Consider the following 23,801-nt stretch of genomic DNA (forward strand, 5'->3'; position numbering starts at 1 on the left):
GTTTAAGGTATAATCCCAGTCTGTGAATTCGTGTGACTTCTATGTGATTCACCTTCATTTGATATGTGATTGAGCTATCTATTAAGACACTGAGTCTCACTCATCTCATAATAATTTTACTGATGTATGAATTTCCATTTTCAAAGCACAATGCCAACTAGTGAGACAGAAAATTAAGTTACGTTTAGTTTTGTTACAGATAGAAGTTTGTTGATCGATAGAAAGACGAAGCGTAAAATTTATATTTTTACTACTAAAGAACCTGGTTACTTTACCATGATCTGGCAAAACTGTAGATCCATTGCATAACATGGGTTGGACATTTATTTCTCCAACTTGCTCAAAGCTAAACTGGAAATGGACAAGTTAGATACAACTAGGGTATAGTAGGGAACATTTGAAACAAATAATAATAATAACTTTGATTTGTAATGCGCTTTTCAATGACCCAAAGTCGCAAATGTGACAGGTTCATAGTTTTGGAATATTTGTCACGCATTTGAATCAACGAGGTGGTTGTCAGAATGGGTGGTCAGTACATTGAAACTATTTGCCGTTCACGGAATTAAGTTACCGAGCTTTACCAAAGGGACCAAAATAAATGATACACTTCCGCCTGCAGTAGCGTCACTTTCGGCTGGCGCGAAATTTTAATAGCCTAAAATGAGAATTTGGTGTGGTTACCTATCTGCCTGTATTTTTTTAACAGTTTTGTACAGTAAAACCTCAGTCATGCTTTAGTTTTTACTAACGCAAATATGAATACACATGGGAATGACACTTAAAGTCATAGCGTTCTAGCCAACTATAAGGCCAAGATAAGCATTCTGGGCTAGCTGGCTAGCCATCGCTAAGAACCAGCTAGCTTTTGGATGCACGGACACATCAAGGCGCGAGCTACTGGGCTTTTGTCAGACAGCAGACAGCGTTTTAAATCTCGTGACGTTTAGAGGAACAGCTGCCCGTACTACATGCCCATCAATGTTGATAAGCAAACATTCGTAAGTCCTATTTAAATTTGTCAGTACACACCAAGTTAGTTCTACGCAAAACGGTCAACGTTAGTTTACGTAAATATCAGCGCACGAATTGGACATTGATGAAGTAATGTAGCTAGCTCTGCAATAGCTAGCTAAGCTAACGTTAATTTGCTAAACGATACATTATTATTGGTTAATATAAGGGTTACTTTCTAAAAACGCTCAACTTGGAACTAGCCTGTCGTATGTTACGATATGTATCTGTTCAGATTAACTTCTTAAAGTTAGCAAACACTGTTGAAACGAAAACTTACATTTTTTTTAACTGCTGCTTTATTCTGAAATGGTGCTTAATGTACCCAAATCACTGACAATATGAGAAGTATCTGGCACAAGAATAACTGCGTCAACGCTGGGTAACATAAGGTCCTTAAAACAGCGACTACGATAACGTACCGTTGACTGTGATATTGGCATTTAGCTAGTTGACTAAACCTGCTGACTGACTACTGACATTCTTTCTTTAGTGAAAGATGTCACCGTCTAACAAGGATGGCTACATTGTCAAGTTTGTGGAACGTAATGGTCAGAAAAGCAAACTCTCAGCCCAAGCTTATGAGGTAAGATTTCGTGTCATTCAAGTGTCAAATCTACCTGTAAAACGGTAGGCCTTGTTTTCCGTTTGTTGTGATTGTGTTGTTTTCTGTTGCTTGATCGGGTTTGTATGATTTCGTAGGCAATTGTAGAGCTGCAGTCAGAGAAGTATGTTCACACCATAGATGAGGAAGCGGCAATACAGCTGGACCACAATGACAAGTCATTGTTTGTATTCAGTGACTTCACCAGCGCTGCATTTGAACACTGCAGGGAGGTCTGTGTCCGATCAAACACACACACACATGCATATAACATTGACGTTGCATTGTTAGAAAACTGATTCCTGAACTGGACCCTCTGCTTATTTTCTCATTATCTGTGTTAATTCTTCCATCTACACTACTCCCTCTCTTCAAGCTCTCTGTCCTATTTGATACATGTCTCTATCTTTGTCCCCCTAGTTGGGCTGCAGAATTGTCAGTCCTCTGGTTGTCCTGCTCTGTCTGCAGCAGCAACGCTGCGTCCCCAAAGCAGAGAAGCCAGTATACAGTATGGCTATGGGTGATGTGACAATCTCCTGCACAAGCTTGGACAAAGAAACCAGGGTAAGTTGTCTTTGCTTCCTGCTCAGTCTTGTATGTAGGTTCTCAACATGTGTTGTCTTGTGTATGTTGTGAACTGCTGAATCATTTCATGATGACTTTTTATGTTTGGCACATTTGATGGAAGGTGTGTGAGGAATGCCAGTTTGTGCATGGGTTCTGTCAAATCACCTTATGTGGTATTTGCTCTTTTTCCGCAGCAAGATGTGATGGACTTAGTTGAACTTATGGGTGGGCGTGTCTACCGAGACCTCAACGTGTCTGTGACTCACCTGGTAGCAGGTGAGGTGGGCAGCAAGAAGTACCTGGTGGCTGCTAGCCTGGGGAAGCCGATTGTTCTGCCCTCATGGGTTAGAGTCTGCTGGGAAAAATGTCAAGAAAGGTAAGTACAAAAGGAAGGGGATACCTCACTTCTCGTGTGGAAATGTCTTTGGCTACATTTTTGAAGGCTGCAGAAGCAGATGCGACAAGTCAAGTCTACTTGGTTTAATTGCTATATACTGTAAGAAAAGGTTTGTCCATTTGGTCTCTCTCACGAATGAACGGGATTCTAAAGTTTTTGCTCAACCCTCAACGGACGATAGAACAAAGAAAACTATTTTCCCCTTCATTTCGTTATGCCCTGGTCCCTTACCTTGATACAAAATGAGGATGGAGGAATCAAGGACAGACATGCATGAGAAATTAGTTGTGCTTGAAGACCATGTATTAAGGGCTTCAGTGCGGAAAGTCTACTCAGAGTGGTGCAGAATTAAAAACTTTTTTTCATTCTCCACGAAATATTGAGTCGTGGTAAAACGCAGATAACTGAATCTGTGTTTACTTGACCAATGTATCCAGGGGTTCCACTATATTCCTGAAGTGTATCTCCATCTCTTTCTTTCCCTCACTCATCAGTCTGTTCCAGCACTCTGATATGCGTGTGGAGGACTACCTGTGTCCCATACTGCAGGGCTGCACCGTCTGTGTGACAGGCCTGACCACTGTAGAGCGGAAAGAGGTACAGCGTCTTTGTGAGCAGCACGGCGGTCGCTACACAGGCCAGCTCCGCATGAATGAGTGCACGCACCTCATAGTCAGCGAGCCGTCGGGTAAGCGGGGCAAAAAAAGATTTGCTTCTCTCTGTGTTACCGAAGCCTGGTGTTTTGTTCTTGTGTCATCTTCGTTATGACATCCTTTAAAAAGCAGTTGAATCTGAAATATGTATTCAAGTATTCTGTACGGATCATAATTGTTTATGGGAGAGAGGTCGGGAAAGACATTCTGAAAGTATGTAGTTTCCTGTGGATAGGTCCGTGCACCTCCATCTTCATTTCTATAGTTTCTGTCTCGCTCTCCATCTTTGTTTCTATAGTTTCTGTCTCGCTCTCTTTCAGGTCAGAAGTATGAGTGTGCTCGACAGTGGAATGTCTACTGTGTGTCGATCCACTGGCTCTTTGACAGCATCGAGAAGGGTTTCTGCCAGGATGAGAGCTTGTATCGGGTTGAGCGAGGGGCTGAGAAGTCTGGCCGGCCCAACACCTCCACCCCTACAGGCTCAAACAAAGGCAGACCCCAGGGTGAGCAGAGCACAGGGAAGCAGGGTATGAACTGACATTTCTGACCATGTGTCTGGTTCTGTTTCGTGTTTTTAAAGCCACCAGTGTTTAAGATTAAGGATATTCGAAAAACTCATGCTGAATATTTCAGCATCACCAAATTCCTGGAATATGTTAATTGCTCAAGTCACATGTGTACCTAATCAATAAGCATTTTAATCTCAGATGGGCCATCGCTGCTGGGCTTGAGCCATATCTCTAATGCCAGCATGACCGTGAATGACACCGCCATGACTACAGCAGCGGCCAGTCGCCTGGAGTCGTCTGATCCTATAGACGCTTTTGACATCACAGTGTGTCAAAACGATGACTTGCTCGATGGCTGTAAGGTAAGAGTACAAGTTGCTCTTGATTTTATCCACCTGTACCAACATTGTTCAGAAACATTTACAAATATGATTCCTTATGTCACCACATAAACAGAAATCCAATGAACACAGCAAACATCGTCTTTGTTATTTATGTTACCAAGGGGTTTTTATTTCAGTGATTTAAAAAAAAAAAAAAAAAAAAATCATTGCATTTGGTACATTTGAGTATTTGATGCTAGTGACAATTGATGACTGGCCTGTTACCCCCCCCCCCCCCATCAGCTGTACCTGTGTGGCCTGTCAGGGAAGCGCCTGGAGAAGCTCCGCCGCCTGGTTAACGCTGCTGGAGGCCTGCGCTTCAACCAGCTAAGCGAGGAGCTCACACACATCGTCATGGCAGACCCCGACCCTGACATCAAAAACTTCCTCACCAAAGCAACACACAGGTCTGGCCACAATAAGTTGCAGTACTTTTTCTGGCTTTCATGAGGAATTTATTCATTTTCACATCGGTGTCAATATGGCGACACACATACCAGAGCCTCGCAGAGACCAATTTACCACACTGTATCTTCACAGACTGCTTTTATTCTGTGCTTTATTTGGTGCAAATGCAAGATTTGTATGGATTTAAGGAAGGGAGACTCTTTTTCTAACATGTTCATGCATGTTCAGATGTGAAAGGTCAAGTTTAGATTTCCAGTTAGGAGGGAATTGTTTGGTAAACAGTATTACTGCAGCATTCCTTTGCACTTAATTCATTAAAGTTGTGTTATATGACTTGTTTCCCTGGCAGACCCCATGTGGTGACGGTGCAATGGCTGCTGGACAGCCTCACCCGTGGCAGCATGCTGCCAGAAGAGAGCTACTTTCACCCCTCCTGCCTCCCTCCGGCCCCTGTGGACCTCCCGCCCCCCCGCTCCTCTGCCCCACGTTCCCGTCCCTCTGCTGCTGCTCCACCCGCCCCCAGTCCAGGCCACGCCCACAGGGCTGATGACGACCTCCTCTCCCAGTATATGAATGATGACACCACTATTGGTAAGACTGGTTTTATCATCTGTGTAGGTGACTTGCATTTGCATGGTTCTAAGTAAATCAGTGATGTAAAGAAATGTACAGTTTTTTGCAGGGAGTACAGTGTGATGGGACTCAGTCCTTGCTAATCGGTAGTGTGCTTAACAGGCCCTGCAACTGGCACTGTTAACCTTTCTAAGAATAGACTATTGGAATATGCCAAACTATGTGTTAAAATAGTGTGTATTTCAGATTTACAAGATTTACAAGCCCCCTCTAATTGGTCCCCACAAAGCAGTGATTACACAGTAGATAAAACACTATCTGCTGGATGTCCTATAGTCACTTCAGTGCTTTAACTTGTGAATTGTCCCTTAGTTAAGACAATAATTATATTCAAAGTTTAGTTATTTGGCAGACATAGATAATAACTTCAGTTATTATAATTATGCCATAACTGTGTTAAACTCTTTCCTGGCTGCAGTGGAGCTGCCACAGTTAGATGAGAGCAGGACCTCCATCCTGACCCCAGGTCCAGCTCCAGCTCCAGCTCCGGTGACTGCCTCAGTCTCTCCAGACCCACCCCAGGACTCCACCCTGCATGAGCCCAGTCAGGGGGGCCTGTTTGTTGGGAAGCACTTCCTGCTGGTGGGCTTTGGCCTCGAGGCGGTGGCCCAGCTGTCTCAGCTAGTGGAGGAGCACTCTGGGAAGTTGCTGGTTGGTCGGAAGAGGATGGTGGCTGACTACGCTGTTGTCCCTCTGCTCGGCTGTGAGGTGGAGGCCACAGTGGACGAGGTTGTCACAGATACTTGGCTGGTGAGAGAAAATTACAAGTTAAACGTGTTTCAATGTTGCTCGGTCATCTTTTTCTTTACCTTAATAAAACATAAACATAGTTATACCTGAGGCTCAAGATTCTTCACCTCATCCATATTTTTTTTCTATCAGGACATCTAATCCTTTACATCCTTGACCTAAAGAATACATACAACCAGTATTTCCATGTCATTTCTTTTGAAATTTAGCTTTGAAGGTACATAAATAATAAAAATAATTAGTAGATTTGTCATTACAATTTTAAGTTTGTAGAGGTGCACTCTTAGATGTCAGAGGGTGCTCCAGGATGTAATTGAAATGATAAATATGTATGCCAAACAGTTTTGTGTGTGCTGATTATTGTGTTCTTGTCTGTTAAGGCAATGTGTGTGGAGCAGCAGTGTGTCTTGGAGCTGTCCTCACACCCACTCTTCACGCCAGTGGCGGTGTTGGGGGGGAGTTCCCCGCTGAAGGGCTGTGTTCTCTCCTTCAGCCAGTTCACCGGCGCCGAGAGGGAGTCACTCATCGAGCTGGCCAAACACCTGGGCGCCAGGTGAGCCATCCACATGTGCACGCACACATGAATGAGCATGCATACCGTTTCATATGTTGGGCCGATTTAGCTTTGATGATGGTCTCAAACCCATGCGTAGTTCATAAAGGCTGCTAATGAAAATGAGAAACTTTGGTGGTTCACATTGAATGCAACACTATGCAACAATATGACACTTTTTAAGATGTTTTTCATGAACTACTTTTGGTAACATCTTTAAATTAAATTTGTTGGAATATGGTCATGTGAAGAACAAAGAAACATTGGTGGTTCACATTGAATGCAACAATTTGCCACTTTTTTTTTTAGATGTTTTTCATGAGCAACTACTTTTGACAACATCTTCAAATTAAATTGGTTGGAATATGGTCATGTGAAGGACAAATAAGTATGCCTGTAGTTCCCACTAGCCACCCAGGCTCTGCATGATGTAGTTCTGTGGTTTGGGTCAGAACACAAATAAGAAACACCTTCACAGAACATCCCTGCCAGCAAAAGATGCCAGTTGGCATGTTGGCAAGCTTTTATCAGTGTCAACAGAGCTGTTCGTGGTGTTAGCAAGGACTTTGTGTGCTTTTTAGATTGGTAGCCCGCTATCTTTAGACCAAAGCTCCTTTACAATTAATAAAAAAAAAAATAATAATAATTAAAAAATACTTAAGCATGTCAAAGAACCATGATGAATAAAATGTAGAAATATATTGGGCATTTCTGTTATTTCCCTGTCCCATCAGAACGGCATCCTTTTGGTGGATTTAGAAACAGTTCTTGAAAACATTCTTAATAATAATAATAATAATAATAATTAATTTTATTTTGAAAAAGTTCACTACTTATTGTAAATGATCTTCCCCTGACAGAAGTTTCCTTATCAGATGTGCTCAATCCTGTCATGCCTTGTGTACATAATGTGCTTCCTATTGTGTAAACCTGTTTATACAACAGTTAGATCCCCTTAAACTATTTATTCATTTCTGATTGGACAAGAGGCCTTTGTGCGACATCAACATTCCATTTAAAGTGGGGGAGCAGAATGGCAGGCAGCGATTTTATGAAGTTACATTTGACAGTGAGCAAAGGGAGTAAATGGAAAAGGGGGAAGGTAAAAATGAACATGTAGCCAGGTGAGCACACAAACTTATGTGCCCAAATAACCCCTTTCTTTCTTCGTGGCTGTAGAGTGGCCGCACTCCTTGCCTGGCAGTGCAACACAATCTGGCGTTTTCATCTCAATTAGTCGGAAGTAACAAAAGCAAACAAAAGCAATATGACACTCATGTTCATAGGGTTGGTAAAGGATATCCCCAAAACATTACCTGGGGCACTCAGCGTGAAGCCCCGCGCCTTTGGCTGAATCACAGCTGTTGGGGTATCCTTTACCAACCCCATGAACATGAGTGTCAAGTTACGTAATTGTTCATAATTACTCCTAGACAGGAATGAACTTTTTTGCTGATCTGCCAAGGGCCGCGTTAAAAATGTGTTGTGGCCGAGACTTTGTGTTGCTATTTTGTTACTGTGTGTTACTATTTAACAGCCAGAGCAAATAACACATTCTTTAGAAACTCTAAAGAATCTAGGGTGTGGGCGATTAACTTTAGTTGCATTAAATTCTCTGGGGTAATGATGTAATTTGAACTTCCCCATGTGCAGAACGTTTTTTTTTCTTGTCACCAGTGTGCTAGGAAGGCTTCTGGTGTAAAGTTACCTTTTGACAAATACACCCCGTGTTTGGTGTGTGTGTGAAATTCAACCCTGTTTCATAGGCATAGAAAAAAATGTGACCTACTCAAAACATGGCACTTTGTAAAATCAGTGTTTTATGAAGCATGTTTGATAAGGACATTTTCATCTGTGTAGATAAGTTTCAAAAGATTCAGTTTAGCAATACAATTGTATTTCTCTTTGCTTGTGTCTTTGTTTGGGCTGTCTTTAATAAGAGAGTGTGTCCTTTGCTGTCTTCGCTGTTGCAGTGTTCAGGACTTCTTTGTGCGCACAGCCAACCAGCGCAAGGGCATGCTGGCCAGCACGCACCTGGTCCTGCGCACACCTGATGGAACCAAGTACCAGGCTGCCCAGAAATGGGGACTGCCCGCCATTACGCTTCGCTGGATCCTTGAGTCAGCCAGGTTGGGACGCAAGGCAGATGAGCAACGCTTTCTGGTGGATCTACCACCTTCCCCAGGTCAGAGTTCAAAGCTCAAATGACCCTACCTTGGAGTACACTGCTGATTGGCAATCTACAGTTTATGCAGTGCTGCTCAACCTCTCACATTTGTTACTCCTTGTACCAATCACAAGCAACTCTGTAGTTACTGTTGGAAAATGCAAACTCATACTTTTGAATTGTCAGAATGTATTTTTATCATTGAAGCTTCAGCAGCTTCAATTAGTCATGTCAACATAACAGGGCTATACTCTGACTTTTTCGTCCACATTTGAATGCAAATATCCTACATCAGAATAGTATGTGGCATACCACTGTGGAGGAAGACTGGGTGCTTAACTCCTCTAGTTCTGCTGCTGGCATGGAAGATTGTGTATATGATCACTCTCTGAAATGTAAACTTTTGTTGCTTAGTGCTTTAATTTAAGGACTTTCTTTTCACGCCTAAACTGTACGCCTACTCCATCTTTGCCATCAAACAGACCGCACCGAGGACAGCTTCGTGGGGGGTTCTCAGAAAGCCCCTGTCCCTGTCCCTGTCGCGGTTCCAGTACCCTCCCGACACTCCACGGACTTCCCTCTATTGGGACCGCAGAGTGACGGGGCAGTGACCCCGTTGGACACCAGTCGCCTGAAGAGCCGCGCTGTCCATTCCGCGCTGCGCAGGGTCAAAGGAGGATTAGAGGTCACCAAGGGCTCAGACACAGGCACACCACTTAGGCAGGAAAAGGAAAAAACACTTACTTTTCAGATGGACACACCTTCACGTTTTCTCAGCAGGGACAAACTGTTCAAGCCCAACTTTGACACCAAGGTAAGTTAGCAGCATTAGAATATCTTCTAATCTTCAATCAAATATCTGCATATGGTGGTACAGTTTCTTCTTGGCAGTGCTTCTAGTTGGTAAACTAGATAGCAAGAGGATGTGATAACATTCTCCTGTCATGTGGTGTGCCCTCATAATAGAACACTTCACCGGTGCACATGACACTTGGTTGTAACTTGTAGCCCCACATGTCTGATATGGAATGTAAGGTTTGTGTCCCAAGGCGTGTGTTGCCCTTGATGCTAGCGCCCCCTGTAGTGAGGTGTATCCCTGTCCTATCAATACGTAGCCTATACGTAGCATTTACTCTACATTTAATATTGTTTTCATAAATGCTGTAAATAAATGCAAAATTCTCATTCAGATATAACAATAAACGCTTTAGTCTAATGAAATGTAATTACACATATAACACACTTTTCTTATCGTCTTTCATAATATCACACTTAGTACTTTATACTTAAAACAATACCTTTCTTTATGGTATTCCTAGTGATACTTAGGTAGTGTACGGTCATAAAGTCTTTGATTTGCTGTTTGAATTTTTCTAATTAGCAGTTCTGCATTTTCGGATTAGTTCTGCATTTTCGGATTTTCTACTACTTCTAAATATTATGATTTGCCAATCCAAATTGTCTTGAGTATGTATTTAGTATTCTGTTATTTTTCTTCTTTTTTTAAAATGTTGCCTTCCTTTTGTTTGTCCGGCCAGGATGTGTTGGATGACCTGAGGACTCCAGGGAATAAGGGCCAGCAGGAGCAGGACGTGGAGACTCCTCTGACGGAGGTGATCAAGCGAAACCTGAAGGCTGCCGTGGCCAACAGCTTGCGCCCGAACACACATCTCGCCGATCTGGGGTCCAGCCCACCGCTGAACAAGGAGCAGCAGCGCACGGTATCTGTTCACACATGCCCACACGTTTCTCATCACCCTGCTTACTTACTTATACAAGTCATACCTGTGGGAATCGCTTTACTCATCAAGCAGCCGTGTTGCATGCTACTAGAAATGCACCTGCAAATAACTGCCAAATTTGGCAGCAAACTATCAGCTGCCTGAAGAATCTGTTACACACATAAACACAATTTTAGGTTTTGAATGCATTTCTAGGCAATGGTTGTAACTGCAGTTGCTTATACCTGTTTTTACACTTATAAGGTGTAAACATATCTGCACCTAACTGAATAAACCATTGCATTGTGTGGCAGGCCACTAGTACTACACTACAGTACTGGATGCCTGATGTTAAATATACAGGCATGTAAGCCCATTTTCTCTCTATCTCTCTCTCGTCGCTCTCACTCTAACTTGCGCGCACACACACACACCTACTCACGTTAAGCCTTTTACCTTCAGGTAGAAGACCCTGGTTCGTTAGCTGGTGTGGTGATTTGTGTGAGCAAGAAGTTGAGTAAGAAGCAAGGAGAGCTCAATGCCATTGCTTCCTCGCTCGGGGGGGATTTCAGGTAATGTATGTTAATGTATGCAAATCATATAAAGCAGAGTGTCTGAAAGAAACTCTTAAAATCATCACTTTGGCATAAGTCTAGCTTTTTGTGTGCCTGTGCGAGAACACTGCATGGTCCCCTGTGTCGAAAGCAGCAGTCAGATCTAGGAGAAGCAGAACTGAGCAGCCCTTCTAATCAGCTGTGATGTGTTTCCTGTCTTTTAGGTGGGCTTATGATGAATCTGTAACCCATTACATCTATGAGGGGAAAGTTGGAGACAACAGCAAGGAGTACAAATCTGTCAAAGACCGAAGGCTGCACATTGTGTCCCAGCACTGGCTACTAGCGGTAGGTACACACTCTCCCGATGCTGATTGATCAAGGACTGCATCTTTAAGTGCTTGTTCAATGGAATTGATCATATCCTTTTAAATCATGCCCACACATCGTCGGTATTTGTGTGTGTGTTTAGTAAATAGTATATGGTAAATAAAACATACATCTATAACATAATACAATCTTTTTACAGTGTGCTGAGGAGCAGAAGCATGTGTCAGAGTCACTGTACCCCTTCACCTTTAACCCCAAGATGAGTCTGACACTGAGCCAGGTGGCCAACACCACCCAGAGGTCACCTCCTCCAGTTACGCCCTGTGGTCCACCCAGCACCCACACCAACCCAGAGGAAAGCAAGGTGAGTCTGGTCGTCATAGCTACTCCTTTAGAGCATTGTTCCCCCTGTGCTAACACTGCTGCCTCCACAAGACATTTTGGTTTTCACATGACATAATAAAAGGCAAGAGTGCCTAAACACTCATATTCCAAGTGTTTTTAATTTGGCATTTTGGAGAATGGAACTGCTATTCAAACAAACTGAAACACCTCTCTAGTTGCCTTCAAAACAGGTTTAACATTTGTTTTCCTAGAATGGCTCACTCACACAAATGTAATGCAGTTTATCCTAGTACAAGTGTATCCTATCCTAATGCATATACTATATACACTATAAATGTTTTGATATTCTTGTCCAAAAAAGTTAAACTGATATACTGTATATGCTTAGTCTGGGAAGTCCCGCCCCACTTCTTCCGGCCAAATTGATTTTGCCTCAGAACTGGGTCTGGCCAAGTATGGATACCCGTTCATTTCAAGATTTCCACAATCCTTGGAGCCAATCACAAACTGGCTTTTGGCTACCTGGCGCGCCATTGGCGGATTTAAACTTACCACGGCTACGTTACAAATTCTACTGCACGGAGAGTTTTTAAACATTGGACATGGTGGCCGCCGAAGCACCGCAAAACTTCGATAAGGCAAGTTTTCTTTGAAAACAGAACAGAAACTTGCCCTGGAACAATTCATACAGAAAAAATATGTGTTTGCTTTATTACCGATCGTTGTATTGTTGTATAGTATCGTTGGTCTGATTGGTTAAAGGCGTGTCCAATTACGTGAGTGAAGTGGATCGCTGATGATAGTTGGCCAGACTAACTGAGCAAATGCAATGCAGTGAAGGGGCAGGGAATTCCCAGACAAGTATATGCTCAAAATGACAATGATTTACAATGGAACACTACCTCTACCTCTTCCCCCTGTACCAATAGTAAGTTGAAGCCACATTGAGGCATAGGTTTTTACCTACTTTTAATAACCTTTCCTAAGTAATTTTGTTGCTATGTAGTCTTGTGAAGATAAGCATACCTAGCCGCCCAGTAGTAGCACATTAGTATGTCATGTGCTTCAAGTTTAAAAACCTTGTGCTGTAACAACAGCATTTACAGCATGTGACCTGATATATTGCTGAGATACATCAGTTAGCAATCTAGCTAGCTTGTAGATCTTTGTGAGGCAAGTCTGTTGACTGCCCTAGTTTAAGACCTGAACTCCATACTGCCTCTGTCTGTACCAAAGAGCAGAACGGGAGAGCAGTGCATGTTGACTGAGGGCTGTGTGTCACACACTGTACCTATTTCAGTTTAGCGATAATGCCGCTATTTTTAAAGGCATTACCTGTGTTTTCTGTGCTCTCCCCTGACCTGGGCCTACGTAGTGTTTTGGGGCGTTCACAGTGAAGTGAATGGAAATATTACTTCTTGTTTCTTTGCTGTGAAAGTATAAATCTGATTTAATGAGCAAAGCAGGTCTGTCTGGTAAACACTAATCTCCCTTCTCAGGTGAGTCCAGCACTACATGACCTGACTGACATCACGACCCCTCAGCGCCCCAGCCATGATTGTGAGCCTGAGAAAGACCAACCAGCCAGTCCTGAGAGGAGAGGTGAGCATGCTCCTACACACTACACACACACACACACACACACACACACACACACACACACACACACTCACACACTCTTTTCAAGCTCTATCCTGTCTGCTCAGACCATTATCAGAAATGACTTACTCATGGAATGTGCTCTCTATAGGGTTTTGTAGTTAGTGAGTGTCTTTAAATCAATCCCTCAGTCTTTATTCCTCTCCCTCTGTCTCTCAGATCTGATGGAGGCTCTGGAGATGCGTGAGAATCTTCAACGCCAGCTGCAGGAGGTCATGTCGGCCACGCGGCTGAATAGCGTGCGGCGCTCCTCTGTGCGGCTGGCACGGGGAGGATCAGATGACTCTGACTCCAACCCCCGCACCCCCAGCAGTGCTGCACGAGCAGGCCGTGGCTCTAGAGCCAGCATGATGGAGGCTAGACGGTAAGGCACACTAAAAAAACCACATGCACAGACTAGCGTGTGCTCACCCAAGGGATACAGGAAACCACACAAACCCATATAGAATTGTATATAGGGATACAACCTCAGGAACATAAGACTATTGCTTGACCTAGTTAGAAAAATAGATGGAAGAATGAAAGAAGAAGTTTTTAAAAAGTTCTCATGGTTATTGAAGGATATTACATTACAAGAACATGTCATTAGGGAGTAGATGCGCCGAGTTGGAGTTTTACCAGTAGTAGTTATTGGAGGGTGTGTGTGTGTGTGTGTGTGTGTGTGTGTGTGTCTGTGTGTGTGTGTGTGTGTGTGTGTGTGTGTGTGTGTGTGTGTGTGTCTGTGTCTGTGTCTGTGTCTGTGTCTGTGTCTGTGTCTGTGTCTGTGTGTGTGTGTGTGTGTGTGTGTGTGTGTGTGTCTGTGTCTGTGTCTGTGTCTGTGTCTGTGTCTGTGTCTGTGTCTGTGTCTGTGTCTGTGTCTGTGTCTGTGTCTGTGTCTGTGTCTGTGTCTGTGTCTGTGTGTGTGTGTGTGTGTGTGTGTGTGTGTGTCTGTGCGCCCGCGCGCACACAGTCTCTCCAGGCAGGTGATGATGGACATAAACACAGAGCCATCTCAGAGTGAGCAGCAGATTGTGTGGGACGACCCGACGGCACGGGCGGAGCGTGCCAAGATAGCCGACCACATGCAGTGGCCAGGCAGCCCCTCCCAGCTCTCAGAGAGCCTGTTAGCCATGGCTGATCCCACACACCCCCCACGCGCCGCTGACTCCATGACGGACTCGGAGCTGGTGGAGATGGGTAAGGAAGTGAAAGTGAAAGAATGCGTGTTGGAGGGGGTAAAGGTGCATCGAATAATCGATGACCAAATCGACTGAAATGGATGACGGAATGAATTGCTAATGAATATAATTGTCGATTAGTTGGTGACGTCATTGTGTGTTTTTCGTGCTGACTTGGAATGCTCAGACATGTAAGCTATATTACTTTACTGGACTGAACAAAAGTTTGGGAGCATTTCACTTATAACTCTGCCAAAGTTGAGAACTGCAACATTTGCAAATGGCACATATCAAGTCATAATTTTACAATCTTAAACCAGAACATTAGAGAACATTACAGAATAGAACAGAAAGTAGTTGTCATTATTGCTTGTTAGTTTCAGTTTGAAAAAGAACAATACAGTCTCAGTCAAAATCAGTTTTGAGGACAAAACCCCTCTATGTCATCTTTATCTGTGTAGCTCAGAAAAACATGATTTGTATTATATTGTATTTGTATAACATGATTTGTATTATACATGTATTGAGGTCCTCTTTCAGCTTGGTCTTTGTAGTCCTCTCTTCCATCATTTACTACTCCTGACCTTTAACCTCTGGGCTCCCCACAGCGGCCTGTGAAGTCATTGAGCAGCAGTTGGGTTTCAAGACCAAGAGTCCGCCCAGAGAGCCCACTCAAGCTCAGGTCAGGACGCCTGAAGGCCCCAGCATTGCCTTGCCAATCTCTAAAGCACCTGCTCTGCTACCTCAGGTAATACACAGACACAGACACAGACACAGACACAGACACAGACACAGACACAGACACAGACACAGACACAGACACAGACACAGACACAGACACAGACACAGACACAGACACAGACACAGACACAGACACAGACACAGACACAGACACAGACACAGACACAGAATCATCTCTAGACCACACATCCAGTGTTACCCACTCACAATCCACATCCACCATCCATCTTTTACCAACTAGCAAAACATCCCACCACCTTAATTCCACCTCCCTTACAGTAATAACTGAAAAAAATGTGCATGTTCCACACTGAGCACATCATTTCTTTGGTCTCAGCTTGAGGAAGAGGAGCAGCAGCCTGAGAAGATGATCCCTCGCTTCCAGCTCTCCTCCCTCAACCCGCAGGAGCGCATCGACTACAGCGCCCTTATAGAGGAGCTGGGTATGTCCTCTCAATGCCTTATAGAGGAGCTGGGTATGTCCTCTCAATGCCTTATAGAAGAGCTGGGTATGTCCTCTCAATGCCTTATAGAGGAGCTGGGTATGTCCTCTCAATGCCTTATAGAGGAGCTGGGTATGTCTTCTCAATGCCTTATAGAGGAGCTGGGTATGTCTTCTCAATGCCTTATAGAGGAGCTGGGTATGTCCTCTCAATGCCTTATAGAGGAGCTGTGTATGTCCTCTCAATGCCTTATAGAGGAGCTGGGTATGTCTTCTCAATGCCTTATAGAGGAGCTGGGTATGTCTTCTCAATGCCTTATAGAGGAGCTGGGTATGTCCTCTCAATGCCTTATAAAGGAGCTGGGTATGTCCTCTCAATGCCTTATAGAGGAGCTGGGTATGTCCTCTCAATGCCTTATAGAAGAGCTGGGTATGTCCTCTCAATGCCTTATAGAGGAGCTGGGTATGTCCTCTCAATGCCTTATAGAGGAGCTGGGTATGTCCTCTCAATGCCTTATAGAGGAGCTGGGTATGTCCTCTCAATGCCTTATAGAGGAGCTGGGTATGTCCTCTCAATGCCTTATAGAGGAGCTGGGTATGTCCTCTCAATGCCTTATAATGCCTCAATGCCTCAGGCGTTGCTTTGTTTCAGAGACAGACCGACATGGAAACTAATATTGAAGCATTGTTAATGGATAATAGCGCATGTAAAATTGCTCATATTCCTCTGTTTAGATCAACTTATAAGTGGCATTACTGTTCAAATATAATGCATAAATAAGGAAGAATAGCAAAAGGAGGAACTATTCTAGAACACCCCCAACTAACTGATTCCTCTAGAAGCTTCTAATAAGTTTTTTGCATTTCCACTATCTGTCCCTCAACCCCTCTCTTGTATTTGTTTGTTTCCCTCTCTCTTCTGTTGACTGTCTGGCTGTAGGTGGTGTGGTGCTGGAGAGACAGAGCTTTGACCCCAGCTGCACGCACATCATCGTGGGTCACCCGCTGCGCAACGAAAAGTACCTGGCAGCCATGGCGGCAGGGAAGTGGATCCTTCACCGCTCCTACCTAGAGGCGTGCCGAGCAGAGGGACACTTCATCCAGGTGAGAGAGAGAGAGAGATGTATTTGTTTGTATGCAAACATGCATTTTCATGCATGATGGAAATGTTTCCTTTGGGAAAAAAAATGATTTGCGGTTTCTGAGAGCGAGAAGTTTCTACGGAAGGGAAGCATCCTCTTCTAAACATTTTGTCCATAGTGCTTAAGACCCCTTGAGCATTTTAAGTATTTTAAATGAAACCATGAAGGATTTTTGGCTCGTCTCCTCCATAGCTGTCTAGTAAAACTGTGTATACATTAGCATAACATTACATCTGCATTAAGTGGGATGGGTGCGTGCTGAAGAACATGATGATGGACAGATAGATAGATAGATAGATAGATAGATAGATAGATAGATAGATAGATGGATACTTTATTAATTCCAAGGAAAAGGTTTACAAATTGATCTTTGTGTGTTTGTTGGTGTGTGTCTGTGTGTGTGTGTGTGTGTGTGTGTGTGTGTGTGTGTGTGTGTGTGTGTGTGTGTGTGTGTGTGTGTGTGTTGCAGGAGGATGATTATGAGTGGGGTAGCAGCTCCATTCTGGACGCGTTGCCCTCCATCCCCTCCCAGCAGAGGAGGCTGGCCACTGCTGCCATGCGCTGGAGGAGAACCCTGCAGGATACAGATGGCAAAGAGGTACACACACTGCTAGTACACGCAAAACATGTACACACACATAATCATTCCATCCCTCACTATCTAAGTGCCATGCCCAGAACCTTGTTGAAATAGCCCGAAAAAAAATGTTTTCCATTTGTAAAAATGTCCTTACTTTTAGGTATGTATTTGATGTTAAAGTTGGTCTGGGGTCTTATGTGTAGCATTGTTCTGCAATAATGGCGTCTGTGTTCAGGGTGCATTCAGTGGCTGGATAGTGATGCTGAACATTGACCAGACCAGAGAGGCTGGCTTCAGGAGGCTGCTGCAGTCTGGAGGGGCCAAGGTTAGACTGGGCCTGTTTCTCTTGCAACCGCAGCTGAATCTATCTTTCTGATCTCTATCTCTGCCTCCCTCACGTTCCTGTCCTTTTTAGAACAATGAAGCTTGAGACCAAAGTTTTGAGCTGACCACTGTTTACTGTATAAGGGCCAAGTCATGTAAAAATAAGGTTTTCTTTCACGTTGTTCTCTCCCCTCCCTTCCACAGGTGGTCTCTGGTCCCTCTCCCTCTCTGTACCGGGGCGCCACACACCTCTTCGCAGATTTCAGTCGGCTGAAGCCTGGGGACTTCCGTGTGGATGTGAGCGAGGCCCAGGCCCACGGAGCACGCTGCCTAAAGCCTGAGTACATCGCTGACTACCTCATGCAGGTGGGTGCAGCCCCTGTAGGGTTTATCGCTGACTACCTCTTGCAGGTGGGTGCAGGGACTGTAGGGTTTATGGCTGACTACCTCATGCAGGTGGGACTGTAGGGTTCATCGCTGACCAACTCATGCAGGTAGGACTGTAGGGTTTATAGCTGACTAACTCATGCAGGTAGGACTGTAGGGTTCATCGCTGACTAACTCATGCAGGTAGGACTGTAGGGTTTATCGCTGACTACCTCATTTCATGTATGCCATGGGAGGAGTAGCCATGGTGTGGTGGGCACACGCAAATTATCTAGGAGGGCGTTTGCTAAGGGAAGAAGGGGAAGGGTGTGCTAAGTGAAGCTACAGTGATACGAAACTTGCCCATTCTTAGGCATAAGACACAACCCAGCTCTGCAGTGTGGACAAGACTTAACTTCTTAGTTTGGTGCATTTGTTAGCTGGTTAGGGCACAAGATGTCTGACAACTGAGTAGTGCCGCGTACCAGAAGTGGCGGTGCTGCTAGAGTTTCAGTGGACTTCTTTTGGAAATGGCAGATTAGTAAAGATGATGTTAAACATGTAGTCACACTTCTAGTCTTAATGCAACACAAGCCTGACCGCTACAACTGGTGGGCTTTTGTCTATGTTTTTGCTCTGCAGGTGTAAGATGTATGAAACCAGTGTGACATTAAATGACATGAAGACTGGAGTAAAAAAAAGGGACTTCTCGCACAAATATTTGTGCAGCTTTAAATTGTGCATTTTTAGGGGTGGGGGCTAATACATTTTTAGCACTGCACTTTGAACTAGCGCAGGCATCAGTTTGAAGTACCTTGCTTCCTACGGTTAAAATCTACATGAAATGTGATGACTTTCGCCATTAAGTGGAAAGATGAACAACTGTATGCTTTTGACCCAGGAACCATCCCCTCCGATCGAGCTGTACTACCTTCCCGGGGCTGGCCCAGCTGGAGGAGAAGGGGGATCGGACACTCCCTCGCGGAAGCGCAAAGTCTCCAGCAACGGCAGCACATTAAAGAAGAGCCGAAGAGACACCGCAACTGAATAATAACAGACGTGTTTTTTCTGACATGAACCAACTTTTGTGAGGCGAAAAAATCTACATTGTAACTAACATTTTTTAATTATTTTGATAAATAAATAAATTGTCTTGTCTAACTGACATGATCAGCAACTGTCAAATACCTCTGGAATGTGGGAAAGCAAGTTTTAGGCTGGTGGAGCGAGTCAGATTGTGTAAGGGAAAATCATCTTTACCTTTTATGTTTTTTTTTCTTTTCTTTAAACCCATGTGTGGCTTCTCCTTGCTCAATATCACTTGGCTTTGTCAGCAGGTGTACATTTATACCCAGCCCTCAAAGCCTTGCATATCGTGCCAAAACAAGAATAGTCCAACAAAAGAGCTAAAGCGTTGCCAGACCTCACTTCAGGATCTGTTAGCCCATGCAAACTGAATTCCAGAAGTGAGCAGTTGTGCGTCTCACGGAGCTGGAGAGACCCTTTAGGTGCTGCTCCGACTTGAAAATGCTGTGGAAATGTTATTTTGTTTGAGTAATATATTTTAAGCACTGCACTCTCAACTCCAAAATTAGCGCAGGCATCTATTTGAGGTAGGTCCTATTTTGTGCTTGGTAACCTACTTGCTTCCTACATGAAATGTGATGACTTTTGCCATTAAGTGGAAAGGTGCAGTTCATACTAGAGGTTATTAGAAAAGAACATCTTTATTTGTTATTGCACAAGTACAACAAAATTGGGGTAGCAGCTCTCAGACTAAGCAGTTGAAAAGTATAAAACAAAGAAACAATAAAAATATAGACTGAACAATACAAACACTCATACTATTAAGTCTAAGATAGTGTGTTTGTGCCTCAATGATAATGGTTGCTGTGATGGAGGGGTCCTCTCCCATCCCGTTGTGGCACATTGTCTGTGATGACATACTACCTTTCATTGCTGTGGGCCACTGTGTCTGTTCTGCGCATAGTTGCGTTCTCGGAGCTGCTGGAGACACTTGCCTATGGATAGGTGCTAACCTGGATTGCAGGAAGAACGCTCTTCAACCTCTGGATTAAAGGTAGCCTACTGAGATAGAATGTGTCGACAGCTTTAGGTTTTTAGGACTTTACATTCACCAACAGCCTGGCTGAGCTGGCCAGAAAACACCTCAGCCACTGTTAAGGAGACACAGCAGCGACTCTTTCTGTCTAAGGAAGTGCCATTAAAAAAGCCATTGGAAAGTGTATTTCCAAAAGGTTTCATCGTGGTGTCTTTTGTTTGTTAATAGCTTAAACTAGATGTAGGCTCAAAGCAGAATAGTTGAATGAGCGCTGCCGATGTATGCCATTGATGACCTAAATAGTTACTTATAGCTTTTTAGTTGCAGCCCATTACTAATGAAAAATAATTTTGTGTAAGGAATCAGTGAAGTAGACATCCCTTCCCATCCTATTTGGAATTTCCATGACCAGGTTATGTATTTTGTTAAACACTTTGGGGTTTTCTCTGCAGTCTTCAGCTGATTGTTTGTTTGTTTGTCTTTTGGGTGGGGGGACTGACCGGTCATGTCTGTTGCATGTTTCTTTGTTTTATTGACGTTTCAGGAAATTTCTCAAACCATCTCATTTAGACTCACCTATAGTTCTTATTTATTAATCCTATAGCCTCACTAGCGTATCTCTTAATTAATCGAGGGGATGAGATCACTGCATATCTCCTACTGTTACACCAGGAGACAGGCCACTTTTACTTATACTTGATCCCTAGTGGGATTTGTAGATGACTGTGAATGAACATTGATTTCCCCTTCTGCTTTTTCTGTGTCGCATTTCTTGCAGTGTGTATGAGTTTGGCCCTTGCTCAAGTGGCAGCCTTGAAATGCTTTGTGGAGGGATATACTAACATCACTGTCATCTATTTTTTATGTTCAGATTCAGAGAGTAAAGATGATGCCTTGTTGAGGAGCAGGAGCACCATCGGCATGTGTGTCTCCTGTCATCTGCACTCAGACACTCAGCTCCCCCAGTTATCAGTAATCACTCAAATGCTTGATCAAGTGGCAGGGTTGTGGGTCACTGACTGTTTTGTGAGTATTTTGCAGTCTCCCCTACCCTGCTGCCTGAGTAGTCAATCCTAAAATTTAATATAAACAAATAGAGACTGAAGACTGGAGGAGACAAACATGCCCGCTTCAATCCATATTTCCTCTCAAACTTGCAGTTGGACAACAATAGGCAACAATGCATCATGTCATTGGCAGAATGTTCAGATTTATAGTAGAGGATTGTATTGATTTCTGATTGGACAAGATGCATTCTATGGGAGGGGATATCCTTACCAATGCTGATGTAGAGCTGATTGGATGGTACATATCTACATCATTAAATTGATATGTTAACGCCATTCTAATCATGTACATTCGCTGAGAAGAAGTTTATGTCCCGCCCATCTCATCAGCCCCACTCCCCCCCACCCAATATTACCCTCTTGCCCACATTTTAGCATATTTATTTATATAAATGATGCAGTGGGTTGAGTTAGGCTCAGAACTGAGTGTGAATTCACACTTAAATCACTCAGATGATGCGTTGTACTTGGACAGCTGATTGCCTCAATCTCATGTTCCTCACAAACCTTGTTCCTGATTTGCTTAATGTTTCCACCTGCAAAAAACCAACAAATCAATGTCTGGCTATTTACAAGTAGGTACATGGCATGTTGTTCTGCTCTTTTGTAGAATAGTATAAAATGGACATAGCAATAACCTGAACCTACATGCATGTACATGCTATTGCATGGTTTCATTTCAACCAGTAGAGGGCAGCATAAAATCCTTCTGAAGACCAAGCACCGTCATTCCAGTCTCAGTTCTGTGCCACTAGTGTGCACCCTCTTGAGTGGCAGAAGAAGTACATTCTGTTCTTTGGTCTAGCGACTTCAACAGAACATGCTCTTATGTTTGTTTGTGTCAAACAAATTCCATTTGTTTGTCCAGTTAACCTATTGTAACGACTGGGCCACAAAGAACTGATCATGTGGCACTGAATTCCTTACTGGTGCAACATTCTTGTGACGATCAAGAAACAGCATTGAGCTGTTGTGTGATTATATGTTGTCAGAATGGTCATCTGAGACATACATGGCTCAGTCACATTGTGCCTCATTATTAGTCATGAAATCAAACATGCTTCAAATCCACAGAGCAATTCTGTGTTCCAGTGCTCTCCGTGTCGTTGCCATCCAGCTCCCGCTCCACCTCTCAGCTCCCATCAACATCTGAGACCTGCGGCGGGAGCGGTACGAGATTGGCATTTTAGCCTGGCAGCCTACATGTGTGTGTGGTAATTGCATTTGTCAAAGGTGTTTAAAACTGGCCCGTTTGACCCAGTCTGTCATGCTTCGGATATTAAAGCCATCAGGATGCAACCTCTGCCTCCAGTGGTGCCAGTCCGGTTTCTCATGGCAACCACAGCAACCCTCCGACCCAGCTGCCAAGGCTTCATATAAGCAATTTCTGTTTAAACCTCATTACGATTCTGATTTGGCCAATGTACCCGTCATCTCAGTGTGGAATAAAATCTATATTTGTCTTATTTTTAAGTAGTGGAGGGCACAGGGGATTTGTCTGTTTTCTCCAGAGGAAGGAAAGGCTATCCTCTACACTTATTTTGTTGGTTTTCCAATTACCCTCTCTTTGCTTGCCATAGTAAGGGTGACTATCCCCATTACTACAACGCTACTACAAGAGCCCCAACAAGGCTGTTGACCACCGCACCTAGCTGTTTTTATGTGCAGAGTAATTAGTCTTCACAGGAATGGCCCAGGTAACAGTAATGGGGATGTTTAAGGGAGACGTCATCAGCTGCTGTTTACCAATTGAGATAAAAGTTATTTAAAAAGTCCCCCGAAACAAGCTGAAAGGAATAGCATCATTTAGTGGCTTGTAAAGAGCCAATCTGGACCTCCAGTTTATCTGCTCACTGTGAAAAAAACACCTTAAACTCTCCAATATGCCACACTCCAAGCCTGGAATTGGTTGCAGCGCACAATAATAAACAGTAGCACCCAGACAAATGCTGCCAGTCTCCTAGGATCGTGCCATGCATTCCAAAGGTCTCTCTGGTGATATATGGTGGCTATGCTCATTTGGGAAGGGCCATCTTGCACTACTGGCAACCTCACAGCTCTCCAGCTGCTGATGTTTTTGAGGCTTGAGTATCTGTCCACGTGTGGTGGAAATGGTGCTCTTGTGTACTGTGAGCTTTGTAAGCTTGGTAAGCCTTCTCATTTGGACGCGTGTGCATTAAATCATGGAGAAGCCATCTTAAAAATCAACTGTCACCTCTGTTGGATAAATAACTCTAACTCTGACCTTAGACCTCAACACCTGAAGATTGTGTTTTCCTCTGTGTGACGACCCGACTGACCTGGCCCGGTGCCCCTGGTGACTCCAGCTCTTTGTTTGAAGACCATGATGGTGCTGTGACCTTTGGCAGCATGCCCTGCCACTCTGGTCTGGTTGGAGGGCACAAAGGGAGGGGAGGCCCTGGAGCCCATATGGAGACCTAAGTGGTTTAACCCTGTGAGCACTAAGCCCGTCGCCAGCCACTGAGCCCTCCCCAGACTTAGAGGGGGTGGGGAGGTGGGGTAGAGGAGTTAAACCGATGTTTGAACGCTGGTGGATTACGGGAGATCTTTTCCTTTGTGTGCGTTGTTGGTGGTGGCGGTGGTGGTGGTGGGGGGGGGGGGGGGGGGGTGGAGGAGAAATGCAATAAGACAGATCGACGTAGCAGTGTTTGC

The 23,801-nt window shown here is 44.0% G+C and overlaps 1 protein-coding gene across 1 annotated transcript; it reads left to right on the top strand.

Annotated features, from left to right (window-relative positions):
• Positions 1 to 910: 910 nt before the first annotated feature.
• topbp1 (DNA topoisomerase II binding protein 1) lies at positions 911 to 19,050 on the top strand (the record flags this gene model as incomplete). Its single annotated transcript, XM_080854717.1, has 28 exons — positions 911 to 1,001; positions 1,508 to 1,600; positions 1,717 to 1,851; positions 2,039 to 2,182; positions 2,380 to 2,561; positions 3,077 to 3,270; positions 3,556 to 3,738; positions 3,943 to 4,106; positions 4,371 to 4,534; positions 4,885 to 5,126; positions 5,587 to 5,918; positions 6,299 to 6,471; positions 8,445 to 8,656; positions 9,121 to 9,452; positions 10,177 to 10,359; positions 10,822 to 10,931; positions 11,138 to 11,261; positions 11,443 to 11,607; positions 13,088 to 13,190; positions 13,407 to 13,611; positions 14,197 to 14,423; positions 15,013 to 15,152; positions 15,483 to 15,588; positions 16,528 to 16,691; positions 17,199 to 17,327; positions 17,545 to 17,634; positions 17,838 to 17,999; positions 18,901 to 19,050. Exons 2-28 carry the CDS (start codon positions 1,514 to 1,516, stop codon positions 19,048 to 19,050), a joined length of 4,602 nt encoding a protein of 1,533 aa, XP_080710843.1. The 5' UTR covers positions 911 to 1,001; positions 1,508 to 1,513.
• Positions 19,051 to 23,801: the final 4,751 nt, after the last annotated feature.

Source organism: Sprattus sprattus, assembly GCF_963457725.1.
Source record: "Sprattus sprattus genome assembly, chromosome: 17".
NCBI lineage: Eukaryota > Metazoa > Chordata > Actinopteri > Clupeiformes > Clupeidae > Sprattus > Sprattus sprattus.